This window comes from Pelodiscus sinensis, chromosome 14, assembly GCF_049634645.1.
Source record: "Pelodiscus sinensis isolate JC-2024 chromosome 14, ASM4963464v1, whole genome shotgun sequence".
Lineage (NCBI taxonomy): Eukaryota > Metazoa > Chordata > Testudines > Trionychidae > Pelodiscus > Pelodiscus sinensis.
In genome coordinates this window covers 39,752,219-39,766,162 of record NC_134724.1, presented here as the reverse complement: position 1 = coordinate 39,766,162, position 13,944 = coordinate 39,752,219, and the positions used below count along the sequence as shown (strand labels likewise).

Here is a 13,944-nt window from a genome sequence, read left to right as displayed (position 1 = left end):
GAGTCCAGGAAAGCTGGCAGTATTTTAAAGAAGCCTTATGGTACAGAAAGAAACCATCCCAGAGTGATGCAAAAAAAGAAAATATATCAGGTGACCAGGGACACCCTGGGTAAGCTTAAACACAGAAAGGAAGTTTACAAGAAGTGGAAACTTAGACCAATGACTAGGGAGGAGTATAAATATATTGCTCAAGAATGCAGGGGCCTTACCGAGAAGGTGAAAGGGCAATTGGAATTGCAGCTCGCAAGGGATGTGAAAAATAACAAGAAAGGTTTCTACAGGCATGTTAGCAATAAGAGGGTGATCAGAGAGGGTGTTGGGCCATTATTGGATGAGGGAGGTAACCTAGTGAGAGACGATGTGGGAAAAGGTAAAGAACTCAATGCTTTCTTTGCCTGTCTTCTTGGACAAGGTCAGCTCCCACACTAATGCACTAGACAACGCAGTATAGGAAGGAGGTGGACAGCTGTTGGTGGGGAAAAAACAAGTTAGGAACTATTTAGAAAAGCTAAACATGCATTAAATCCGGGCCCATGGATTTGTGTATCAGAGTACTGAGGGAGTTGGCAAATGTCATTGCAGAGTCTTTGGCTATTATCTTTGAAAACTCATGGAAATCGGGAGAAATCCCAGATGACTGGAAAAAGGCAAATGTAGTGTTCATCTTTAAAAAAGGGAAGAAGGACAAGCCAGGGACCTACAGACCAGTCAGCCTTACCTCAGTCCCAGGAAAAATCATGTAGGGGATCCTCAAGGAATCCATTTCAAATCACTTGGAAGAGGGGAAAGGGATCAGAAATAGTCAAGATGGATTCACAAAGGGCAAAGCGTGCCTACACAATCTGATCAGCTTCTATGATGAGGTAACTGGCTCTGTGGATATGGGAAAGTAAGTGGATGTGATACACCTTGGCTGTGTTTAGACTGGCATGTTTTTCCGCAAAATCATCTGCTTTTGCAGAAAAGCGGCCATTGTAGACAGCTGGCAAGTGAATTTCCGCAAAAGCACTGACGATCTCATGTAAGATCCTGTGCTGCTCCTGTTCGGGCAAAAGTCTTTTTCCGAAAAACTTTGCGCAAAAGGGCCGGTATAGACAGCTGAGATTTGTTTTCCGCAAAAAAGCCCCGATCGCGAAAAGAGAGATCGGGGCTTTTTTGCGGAAAAGCATGTCTAGATTGGCCACGGATGCTTTTCCGCAAAAAGTGCTTTTGCGGAAAAGCGTCCTGCCAATCTAGACGCACTTTTCTGAAAATGCTTTTTAATGGAAAACTTTTCTGTTAAAAGCATTTCTGGAAAATCATGCCAGTGTAGACGTAGCCCTTGACTTTAGCAAAGTTTTTGATACAGTCTCCCTCAATATTCTTGCCAGCAAGTTAAGGGAATATGGATTGGATAAATGGACTATAAGATGGATATAAAGCTGGCTAAACTGTTGGGCCTAACAGGTAGTGATCAACAGCTTGATGTCAGGTTGGCAGTCGATTTCTACTGGCGTACCCCAAGGATCTGTTCTAGGACCTGTTTTGTTCAACATCTTTATTAATGACATGTCTAAGGGTTGAATTGCACCCTCAGCAAGTTCGCAGATAACACTAAGCTAGGGGGAAAGGTAGAGATGCTGGAAAGCAGGGATAGGGTCCAGAGTGACCTAGACAGAATAGAGGATTGGGCCAAAACAAATCTGATGAGGTTTAACAAGGATAAGTGCAGAGTCCTACACTTGGGACAGAAGAATCCCAAGCATTGTTACAGGCTGGGGACCAAATGGGTAAGTAGCAGTTCTGTAGAAAAGGACCTGGGGATTACAGCAGATGAGAAGCTGGATATGAGTCAAAAGTATGCCCTTGTAGCCAGAAGGGTTAATGGCATGTTAGGGTATGTTAGGAGGAGCACTGCCAGCAGATCCAAAGAAGTGATTATTTCCCTTTGTTCGGCTTTGATGAGGCCACACCTGGAGTATTATATCCAGTTCTGGGGGGCCCCCTCACTACAAAAAGGATATGGACACATTGGAGAGGGTCCAGCAGAGGGCAACCAAAACGATTAAGGGGCTGGAGCACATGACCTATGAGAAGAGACAGGGATTTTTAGTCTGCGGAAGGGAAGAGTGAGGGGGATTTGATAGCAGCCTTCAACTTCCTGAAGGGAGGTTCCAAAGAGGACAAAGAAAGGCTGTTCACAGTAGTGACGGATGGCAGAACAAGGAGCAATGGTCTCAAATTACAGTGGGAGATGTCTAGGTGGGATATTAAGAAAAACTATTTCACTAGGAGGGTGGTGAAGCACTGGAATGGGTTACCTAGGGATGTGGTGGAATCTCCATCCCTAGTGGTTTATAAGTCTCAGCTTGACAAAGCCCTGGCTGGGTTGATTTAGTTGGGATTGATCCTGTCTTGGGCAGGGGGCTGGACCTGATGACCTTCTGTGGTCTTTTCCAGCTCTCTGATTCTATGATTCTAGGAGGAAGTATGAAATTAAAACTATTTTATAGAAATAGCAAATGATAGCATCAACCATAAAATGCAAGAAGTTAATAGTATTCTTAACATAACCATTCTATATTGGAGGTAGAAATGAAACTCGTAAAACCTACTGCGGTAGAGAAATTTGAAGCTGAAACAATTCAGATGTTGTACACTGATAGCTTTTACCTGTCAGGTATCTTATACGAAGAGCATATTTAAAGAGTTTCCTGTAACAGGTTAGCTAAACAGTGATATGAAAGGAAACTTTCCCTTCAAAACTTGCTTTGGCTTTAAAAAAAACAAATACTGAATTTTAACTAGAACACTAAATAAATGTTCTTTGTGCATCTTAGTTCACAGGACCCCATGTTAAGAAATGGGTTAAAACTTTTTACAACTAATGTTTCATTTCCAGTATATAAACTTAGGTTTTGGGATGGGATGAGGGGGTCATTTAAAGTTAACAACCCATGCATAAGTGTGAGAATGTTCCATTTAAATGACCTTGTCTCACATTACAGGACAGTTGGTTAGCAACTAGCATGAAGGTTGCTATCTGACATGGAGAGATGGTATAAAAGCCTGTACTGTTTCCTAAATTGGCTGTGGTTGACAATCAACAATTTGATTCAAATCTATTTATATAGTTCAGAGGCGAGAATAGGGAGGTAGTATAAGTAATTACTTCACATGAGTACACATTTCCAAATGTATACTTTTCTAGAGAGTGCTTAAGTGAAAGTAATTATTTCCTCAATTTAAAAACGTAATGGTCTCTCCTGCTGAATGTAGACACACAAAGATAAAATATGTATAAGGTTTATATATTGATTATTGTATCAATGCAATCCAAAATTTAGCTCAGCATTGTGATAATGCATCATCACATGTTTAAATGGCAATGTACAAGAAGTGCAGTACTCCTGAAAACCTGTAAATAAAAATTAAATACACCTGACACAGCATATTTAAATTGGGCAGTCATAGATATGGATTTCCTGGTCATCTCCAACAGATACAATTTTGGAACCATTTCCATTGTATTTCACTCCCCAGACCTGCAAATAGAAGAATGCAAACAATAATTCATTAAAATTGGTAACAAGTTAAAAATGCTATAGATTTCACATTTTTAGTTGTCACCAAATAGTTTACATGAGTAGTGGAACTGACATATTTAAAGCTATTCCGTCTGTTCTATGGCTTCATCCCTAATATTTATGTTTCAGTTAGGATATGTCTGCACTACCCCCCTAGTTCGAACTAGGGGGGATAATGTAGTCATACGGAGTTGCAAATGAAGCCCGGGATTTGAATTTCTCGGGCTTCATTTGCATGAAGCCGGCCGGCGCCATTTTTAAATGCCGGCTAGTTCGGACTCCGTGCCGCACGGCTAAACGCGGCACGGACTAGCTGGTTCGGATTAGGCTTCCTAATCCGAACTTGCTGTACACCTCATTCCACGAGGTGATAGACTGATGAGATTCGATTTCTCAATCCTGGAGTGTGCCTCTTGATTAGGATTCTAAACAGTATTACTTAGGAAAGGGCAGCCTGGGAGCTCGGAGGGAAAAAAAAAAACCAGATTCTAGGATAACAATTCTCAAATACTCTCAAAGCTTTAAAATGTTAGGGCAGTATCCCAAGGCCACTGGTGAAATCCTGGCCCATGCATTTCCATTACAGAATGTAAGAACTACTTATACAAACACTTATGTATGTCTACACTACAAAGTTAATTCGAAATAACAGTAGTTATTTCGAATTAACTTTAATAGCGTCTACACAGGAAAACCGCTATTTCGAAATAAATTCAAAATAGCGGAGTCCTTATTTCGAATTTGGTAAACCTCATTCTACAAGGAGTAACACCAAATTCGAAATAGCTATTTCGAATTAAGTGCTGTGTAGACACTTAATTCGAAATAGGGGGACATTAGGAAAAAATTCTTAACTGTCAGGGTGGTCAAATATTGGAATAAATTGCCAAGGGAGGTGGTGGAATCTCCCTCTCTGGAGATATTTAAGAACAGGTTAGATAGACATCTGTCAGGGATGGAGTAGACGGAGCTTGGTCCTGCCTTGAGGGCGGGGGGCTGGACTCGATGACCTCTCGAGGTCCCTTCCAGTCCTATGATTCTATGAAATGAACTATTTCGAATTAAGTTAATTTGAAATAGCACTGTAGTGTAGACATACCCTTAGTTTGCAGCAAGCAAGGGTTTGACCCCATCATAGCCTGTTTCAAAATTGGAGTAGATTAAAGTGCATTGGGGAACTTCTGGTGTCTGGCAGCAGATTCACATGCCAGCTTGCTGTGAACTAAACATTTGTATGGAAGAGCACTAAGTGACATTTTCATACTTCAGGTTGAACCTCTCTAATCCAGCAGCCCAAGGACCTAACTGGTGTTGAACCAGAGAATTTGCTGACCCACAGGAGGTCAACATTGTCTAGCAGCATTACCAACATTCCATGGCTTACTGGGACCATAGAAGACATTTAGGGGTAAACTAGAGCTAAGTAACAGCACAGAACACAGAACCAGAAATGGTGGCTGTAAACAAAATTTATGGGATCGTCGGAAACATGGCTACCCCCAGGGTAAGTGGACATCCGGCTAACTAAAATCATGACACACATGTTCCTGGACCAGAAGGATTCAATTTCTGGTATAATTCTCATATCCAGTCTTCTTATCTAGATTTACATGTTCTACTTTCTTAATATACCTGATCCTGATGATCAAAGAAGGTATGAACACAGGTTCTTGTTACAGCATCCCAAACTTTCACACTTTTGTCAGAAGAGCTGGAAAATATTTTAGATCAATATCTAAATTAGCAGTAATTTGATTATACTATAAAAATAAAGGCCTGATATCACAGCATAAAAAAAACCCTTAAAATTAAGAGAGAAAGAGAACAAATGAAGATCTACCAGCAGGCTACAGAAACACTGACTCCAATTTGAAATATTTTAACATGAACAGCATGAAAAATAAATGAATATTCTAAACAGCAATCACCAATTTTCTGAAGCAAATTAGCTAAGTAAAGAACAACTGAGGAAACTCACTACTCTGTTCTGTTCCAAAAGTTGATATTACCAAGACATCATTATTTTTACAACTAGCAGATGTACCTGGCATTGCTCGGGTCTGTAACTGAAGTGGGTTTTTTTGGTTTTGTGGGGTTTGTTTTTTGGAAAATAAATGAAAAGTGTGCACGCTTTATTTCAATGATTGCATTTTTTTTAAAATGAAGGAGAATAAAGGCTTGAGTGAGGTTCAGGGGCAAGGAAAGGAAGGAGGTGGGTGGTGTAGGGCAGAGGATTGGGAGATGTGGGGGCTCAAGGCTGGAAATGGTGGCCTCAAGGCAGGAGGTCGGGAGGCTCGGGAAAGAAGGTGAGTGTGCAGAAGTCAAGGCAGGTGGGAGGTGCATGACTCAGGGTAAGGGGCTCAGGACAAGGGCCAAGGAAGTGGGCTTCTTGTGGCACAGCTCCAGTGGTAGCTCCTCCCAGGGGGTCGTGACAGTGCTCCCTGGCCAGCGGCTCCTCCCAGGAAAGGGGAATCTGGAGCTGCACATTTGTCAGATAGGGGTTGGGGCTCTGCAGCCTGTCGGGGGGGGAGGGAGCAGCCCCCCGTTTGCTGCTGCCCCCTTGACTTGCAGCCACTTGGGCTGGAGGGTGGGGGAGGGGGAGTTGGGCCTTGCTTGGGGCAGTGGCCAACATGTCCTGCAGCCTGTTTGCGGGGGGTGTCGCTTTGTGGGCTGGCCCCGCCTTCCAACGACCTCTCTGTGGCCTGACGCCCTGCAGCCTGTCTCGGACGGGGGACTAGACTCTAGGGGCTGCCCAGCCTCCCGAGGTCCTCCCCCATGGCCTGCAGGCTGTCTGGGGGGACTGTCCCTTCTCCAGAGGGTCCCCCACACACATCCTGCAAGTTGTCTGGGGAGAGGCCAGGCTCTGGGGGCTTCGCCCCACTCCAACTGCCTCCCCTCCAGCAGTCCCTCCAGTGGCCTGTAAGCTCTCTGGGGTGCTGTCCTCTCCTCCAATGGGACCCCCCATATCCTGGGAGGGAAAGTTTGGAGCGGGGGGGCTACTCACTCAGTCTGGAGGCAAGTAAGATGGCAGAGTCCCAGCCCTGTTGGCCACTCTCTTTGTGCTGCAGCTGCTCTCAGTGGTCACTCTCAATATCACGTCACTCTTCTCTGTCACTCCCTTTCACATCCCTCCACTATCTACCCCTTCCCTTTCTATGTTATCAAAACCAGTCTCATTCCTGGCACTTCATGTTTTCCAGAAACATCCAACCCCTGACCATGGCTTAAATTAGGATAAGAGGAAGCTGCATACCAAATTTGGTGGCCCTAGCTCTTACAGTTTGGGAGTAGTTCTTGAACAAATGGACTCAAACAGAAACTCTAAAAGACAGACAGACAGACTAGTACAATGGGATGAAACATCAAATAATGAGAAGCTAAGCTACGATCATTAACATAAATTAACATTCTGAGAATCAGTATCTTTGCATTTAGTTAAGTATACTTACATGTTACTTTACAAAAATTTAAGGCCAGATACCCTTATTTATATTCAGAAGTATCTCAACTGCACAAGACGACCCATTGATATCAATGGGACTGTCTGTATAAGGCACTATTCTATGAATGTAAGGCTATCACAGTCTGGCTCTATTTATAACAGATCTTTTACTCATTAATACAATTTATTAGGTTACACTCTAATTTATATATTATGTGTGGTTCACCTTCATTTATACATGGAAAATTTAAATTTTTGTAGACTTTTATGATGAAACTTAAAATGCTAAATACCTGGAAACAAAATGAGTATCATCTGGACAAAATGCCACATTTAATACCCAAGATCCATGACCACTTAGGGTGCCTGCCAAATTCGCATGTTGTCTGTGTGAGACACAAAAAGTTTAGAGTTAGACACCATTTATAGTAATAATAAAAATATTAACATTGTGTGTGCTAATTCCAGGAAAGAGCTATGCAGCTTGCATTCAATAATATTATGTATTAAGTATAGCTAAAATTCTGAATATAGGCCCAAGTGTCGACCCTACACTTGATCAGAGAGGATGAAGACTTCCTTGATAGAAGGCAGCATTTAATCCTGCAAGCACGGCAGGCGGAGGAGCCAGAGAGGGCAGTATGTGACCAGGAAGACAACTGGCAGCATGTAACTTCTAGAAGGGGGAAAAGAGCAGCACAGGAATCCCCCAATGCTACAGAGGTAAGTAATCGCTTTCAGGCTCTCTCCACAGGCTCTACAGTACCAAATGCTTTGGAAGGGACCTCACAAGGAAGAAAACGGAAGGGAACACCATCTACTGGAAGGCATGGGATGCCTAGTCCTAGGGATGGGGGTTCCACGGCCACCACCCCCAAAAGAAAACGACGGATGGTGGTGGTCGGGTACTCCCTCCTAAGAAGGACTGAGCCATCCATCTGCCGTCCGGACCTGGAATCTCGAAAGGTGTGCTGCTTACCAGGAGCTCACATTCAGGATGTGACTGAGAGGCTTACCAAACTGATCAAACCTTCAGATCGCTACCCCTTCCTGCTTCTCCACGTGGGAACTAATGATACGGCCAAGAATGACCTTGAGCAGGCTACTGTGGATTATGTAGCACTGGGAAGAAGGATCCAAGAATTCATGGACAAGGTGGGCTCCCGGACAAATGTGCTAAGTGACGCAAGATGGGATGAAGATGGACAGCCCTTGGTGGGTCAAGAACAGGTTAGGAACTATTTAGAAAAGCTAAACATACACAAATCCATGGGTCCGGACTTAATGCATCTGAGGGTACTGAGGCAGTTGGCAAATGTCATTGAGGAGCCTTTGGCTATTATCATTGAAAAGTTGTGGAGATCAGGAGAAATCCCAGATGAATGGAAAAAGGCAAATGTAGTGCCCATATTCAAAAAAGGGAAGAAGGACAATCCAGGGAACTATAGGCCGGTCAGTTTGGGTTCCTATACAAATCATGGAAGGGATCCTTAAGGAATCCATTTTGAGGCACTTGGAAAAGAGGAAAGTGATTAGGAATAGTCAGCATGGATTCACAAAGGGAAAGTTGTGCCTGACTAATCTGATTAGCTTCTATGATGAGGTAACTGGCTCTGTGGACATGGGAAAGTCAGTGGATGTTATATACCTTGACTTTAGCAAGGCTTTTGATACGGTCTCCCACAATATTTTTGCCAGCAAGTGAAAGGAATGTGGATTGGATAAATGGACGGTAAGATGGATAGAAAGATGGCTAGAAGGCTGGGCCCAGCGGATAGTGATTAACAGCTCGATGTCAAGATGGCGGTCGGTTTCTAGCAGAGTGTTCCAAAGTTCGGTTCTTGGACTGTGACACAGGGCATTTGCCCTGCACTGGCCCTTTAAGGGCAAACCCCAGCCTGAAGCAGGGCCGGGGAGTTTAGCCCCAGCTGAGCCTGTAGTAGTTCATTAGGGCCCAGCTGGGAGCTATAACAGAGGGCAGGGCTGGGGAGGCCAGGAGGGAGCTCTGGCCAGCAAGTCTCCAGACTGCAGGGCTTGAAGGAAGACCCGATGAAGGAACAACTACCCCTGGAAGGGGGGCTCAGAGACGGACTTGGGCACTGCCGGAGGGCAGTGTGGCGAAGAGGACGCCGCGGCCCGGAGTAAAGAGGGGAAACACCACCTCAGAGAAGGCACCATACCCGCCGAGGGAGCCAATTCCTGAGGACAGACGGCAGGGGGGCTACGGTTGGTGAGTGAACCCCCTCACAGACTGGTTTTGTTCAATATCTTTATTAATGACCTGGATGAGGGGATGGATTGCACCCTCAGCAAGTTTGCGGATGACACTAAGCTAGGGGGAGAGGTAGATACGCTGGAGGGCAGAGATAGGGTCCAGAGTGACTGAGACAAATTGGAGGATTGGGCCACAAGAATCTGATGAGATTCAACAAGGACAAGTGTAGAGTCCTGCACTTGGGACGGAAGAATCCCAAGCATTGTTACAGGCTGGGGACCAACCAGCTAAGTAGTAGTTCTGCAGAAAAGGACCTGGGGGTTACAGTGGATGAGAAGCTAGATATGAGTCAACAGTGTGCCCTTGTAGCCAAGAAGGCTAATGGCATATTAGGTTGCATTAAGAGGAGCATTGCCAGCAGATCCAGAGATGTCATTATTCCCCTTTATTCGGCTTTGGTGAGGCCACATCTGGAGTACTGTGTCCAGTTCTGGGCCCCCCACTACAAAAAGGATGTGGATGCATTGGAGAGGGTCCAGCGGAGGGCAACCAAAATGATTAGGGGGCTGGACCATATGACCTATGAGGAGAGGCTGAGGGACTTGGGTCTGTTTAGTCTGCAGAAGGCAAAGAGTGAGGGGGGATTTGATAGCAGCCTTCAACTTCCTGAAGGGAGGTTCCAAAGAGAATGAAAAGAGGCTGTTCTCAGTAGTGACAGATGGCAGAACAAGGAGCAATGGTCTCAAGTTGTGGGGGGAGAGGTCCAGGTTGGATATTAGGGAAAACTATTTCACTAGGAGGGTAATGAAGCACTGGAATGGGTTACCTAGGGAAGTAGTGGAGTCTCCATCCCTAGAGTCTCGGCTTGACAAAAGCCCTGGCCGGATTGATTTAGTTGGGATCGGTCCTGCCTAGAGCAGGGGGCTGGACTTGATGACCTTCTGAGGTCTCTTCCAGCTCTATGGTTCTATGATTCTATGAATAGAATGGCTACTTTTTATTTCTGGATGCTTGAGTACAATTAAGATGCATTACTGTTGTACTTTTACTCAAGTAGTTTTCCAGACTTTTACTTAATTACATTTTTTTCAAAAGCGGCGAGGAGTCCTGTGGCACAGACCCACTTCATGCTCCAACACTTCTGTGGCACCTTATAGACTAACAGGACTCCTCGCCGCTTTTGCAGATTCAGACTAACACGGTTACCCCTCTGATTTTTTTCAAAGTAGCAGCCCTTTTCCTCAAGTAACTTTTTTGGCTACTTTTTCTACCACTAGTTTTTAGAAAATTGCTAAATGCTCTTTGGATTCCTATCCTGCCACTTTTCCTGGTAAGCATAGATATAAAAGCACTGTAGAAGCAATTCAATCTGAAAAACAGTTAGTACATTATACACTTGACACACTCTTATTTTCATCAGAGTGCTATGTATACACTTCCTTATTCTTTGTTAGAGATTGGGACTTACATGAAAAGTTACCTGGTTGCTCTCAATTCAGATAGAAATTCTGATGATTATCTTCATTGCTATTTGTCTGTACAGTGGCTAGCACTATAAAATCCTGATCCATGACTTATGTTCTTACAAGCTCCCTTAAGACAAATAAATAATGGTAGGCTAGAAAAGGATCTTGAAGAAATTACAGGAGTGGGTTTTGCCTCAGTTATTGAAGGGATTAATCTATTCTTTACTCAAGTGTTTTGTAACTTGGAGATACATTTGGATTCTTGATTGTTTCAACAACCTTAGGGAAAAAAATCTCTCGTTTTTTATCTTAGCACTTGCAATCTTTAATTTTGGATCTGGACCTTTCCACAGTAATCCAGGACTATCATTTCTAGAGTCAATTGTTGCAAGATTCATCATGTCAAACCAATCTGACAGCTTTCTTTGATAGGATAGCAAACTTTGTAGCTAAGGGAGAAGCAGTGGATGTGGTATACCGAGAATTTCAAAGACATTTACTACAGCCTCGCATGACCTTCTTATCAATAAACTAGGGAAATGCAACTTAGATGGGTCTACTATAAGGTGGATGGATAACTGTTATCAGAGAGTAGTTATTAATGGTTCACAATTATGCTGGAAGGGCATAACAAGTGGGGTTCCACAGGAGTCTGTTTTGGGACTGATTCCATTCAATATCTTCATCAATGATTTAGATGATGGTATAGAGAGTGCAATTATTAAGTTTGCAGAGGACACCAAGCTGGGAAGGGTTGCAAGTGCTTTGGAGGATAGGGTCAAAATTAACAATAATTGGAACAAACTAGAGAAATGGTCTGAGGTAAATAGGATGAAGTTTAATAAGGACAAATGCAAAGGACTCCACTTACGAAGGAACAATCAGTTTCACACATATAGAATGGGAAGCGACGGTCTAGGAAGGAGTACTACAGAAAGCAATCTAGGGGTCATAGTGTACTACAAGCTAAATATGAGCCAACAGTGTGACGCTGTTGCAAAAAAAGCAACAAAAATGAATAAAGGTCTAGAAAACATGAGCTATAAGGGAAAACTTAAAGAACTCTGCTTGTTTAGTTTAGAAAAGAGAAGACTGAGGGAAGACATGATAGCAGTTTTCAAGTATCTAAAAGGGTGTTATAAAGAGAAGGGGAAAAAATTGTTCTCCTTGGTTTCTGAGGATAGGACAAGAAGCAATGGGTTTAAACTGCAGCAAGGGAGATTTAGGTTGGACATTAGGAAGAACTTCCTGTCAGGATGGTTAAACACTGGAATAAATTGTATAGGGAAGTTGTGGAATCTCCATCACTGAAGATATTTAAGAGCAGGTTAGACAGACACCTGTTAGGGATGATCTAGAGTAGACAGTGCGGGCAGGGGCCTAGACTCTATGAGCTTTTGAAGTCCCTTCCAGTTCTATGATTCCTTCTATAGAGATATACTTTCAGCAGCTACAGTGAATAAAAAATACAGCAGCCCACCCATTAGGTGATGTTAGTTGACGAAACCCTGTTATGCTAGTTATCGAATACGTGCACTAATTTTCTATTCATATCAGGCTATAGATCAGGCCTGTTAAGATGTGGCCCATGAGCTGGATCCAACCCATTAAGCTACCAGATCTGGTCCACTGCCACCCCGTTAGGACCCTCAGGCATAGAGCAGCCCCATGCCACTTTAAGCAACTAGCTGATCCCTGTAGCTCTGCTCTGGGCACTGTGTGAGACTTCACATGCTAGGGAGGGGGCAGCACAATTTCTCAGCTCCTACTGGCTGGCCAATAAGTCCTGAAAGATTGCACTGGGGGTAGGGACAACGCACGAAGCTCCGCCCGCCCTCTCCCCAGTGCCTTGAGCAGAGAGCCATAGGGAGCAGACAGCCAGTTTGAGCGGTCTGGGGCTGCTGGCAGGCAGCTACCTAAGTAGGTGCCTCCCAGCCAGAGCCTACCTTTGGCACCCACCCCCTCTTGGCTCCAGGTCACCACCAAAACTCTCTATAACCCCTCCTCTCCGAGGTCACAGCTTCCTCCCAGACCCTGCACCCCCTCCTACGGTCCCTTCCTAGGCCACAATTCTCTCCTGCACCCATACTCTCTCCTGGACTCTACGCTCCAATACACTGCCCCAGATCACAATCTCTTCCTTCACCCAAACTCCCTCTCAAACCCCATGCCCTCTCCTGCACTCCAGTCACCTACCCTGAGCCCCCTTCTGCAGCCAACCTCTATACCAGACCTTGAACCTGCTCTATAGAAAAATGCAGACCGTGACCACTTCCCAAAATCTTAAAGTGGCCCCCTCATCAAAATTATTGCCCACTCGTGCTGTAGATCAAGGCACTGACTTTAGGTTCTAAAGATCTTGGGGGTTTAGATAATAGTTATTTGACACAAAACCTCTCCCCACTGAAGATAATAATCAGGTGCTTGAACTAACAAGGCCTAGGATTGGAGCATAAAGTACTTCTGACTTAGGTCGCAAATGGTAGGTAGTGGTTTTGAGAAAAAGAACAAAAGACTGGAGGAAATCAAAGAAAGCCCAGACAGCAGGAAGACCATATTGCCGCAGAGAGTCATAAAAGGCAGGAGCAATAGGGAGAGAGCCCCAGGCTTCAGTGGAGTGTGAGAACAAAGAATGAATGAGGGAAGGATATCTTGGGCATGAAGCAGAAACTCAAAGGTGGACCGAAAAAATATGCAGAATAAGAATGCAGCTGATAGGTTTACTGAAATACCAACTATGGTGAGTGGGCATCAATTTTCTGAGCCAGGTCTGACATCCACCCCTGCACCTTTTAAAAAGAGTCCAAGTTCACAGGATTTAGGGTTTTCGAGTTTAAAATATAGGATAATTTTGAAAATTAGGTATTTGACTACCCTGTTAAATATAATTCCATACAGCAGAATATTTGGTTTGTTCTGGAAAATTATAACCTCTTAGAATATTAGTTTTACATCACATGTGTCTTATGAAAGAAAAACAACTTACACATCATAGATTTTGATATATCCATCATCTGAAGCTGTAACAAGTAGCTGGGAATCTGGAGAAAATGTAAGTGAGCGAATAGGCATTGCATGGCCTGAAATTCAAAATAGACATGGTTGATTTGTAAATACACTATCATTGGTAAGAAGAATATTAAAGAGCATTTATACTAGGATAATATCTTCCTTTTAAAAAAGCGACAGAAAGCAAGGAGATACTTTTCAATTTACCATATCTGAACAATTGTTAAGCTCCTCATTCTTAGGCTA

The 13,944-nt window shown here is 43.8% G+C and overlaps 1 protein-coding gene across 3 annotated transcripts in view; it reads right to left on the bottom strand.

Moving 5' to 3' along the window:
• The window catches only part of SKIC8 (SKI8 subunit of superkiller complex), a 33,846-nt gene that overhangs the window by 6,190 nt on the left and 13,712 nt on the right, over positions 1-13,944 (bottom strand). For 2 of the 3 annotated variants that reach the window (XM_075897611.1, XM_006116972.4), the window contains exons 8-11: positions 13,676-13,769; positions 7,302-7,394; positions 5,199-5,277; positions 3,270-3,524 (exon numbers count right to left, since the gene is read on the bottom strand). In XM_075897611.1, the coding sequence (XP_075753726.1) occupies positions 3,435-3,524; positions 5,199-5,277; positions 7,302-7,394; positions 13,676-13,769 (356 nt within the window). In that variant the 3' untranslated portion in view covers positions 3,270-3,434. Of the gene's footprint in view, positions 1-3,269; positions 3,525-5,198; positions 5,278-7,301; positions 7,395-13,675; positions 13,770-13,944 lie in introns of those variants that run through there. The other variant, XM_075897610.1, reaches the window with a different exon arrangement.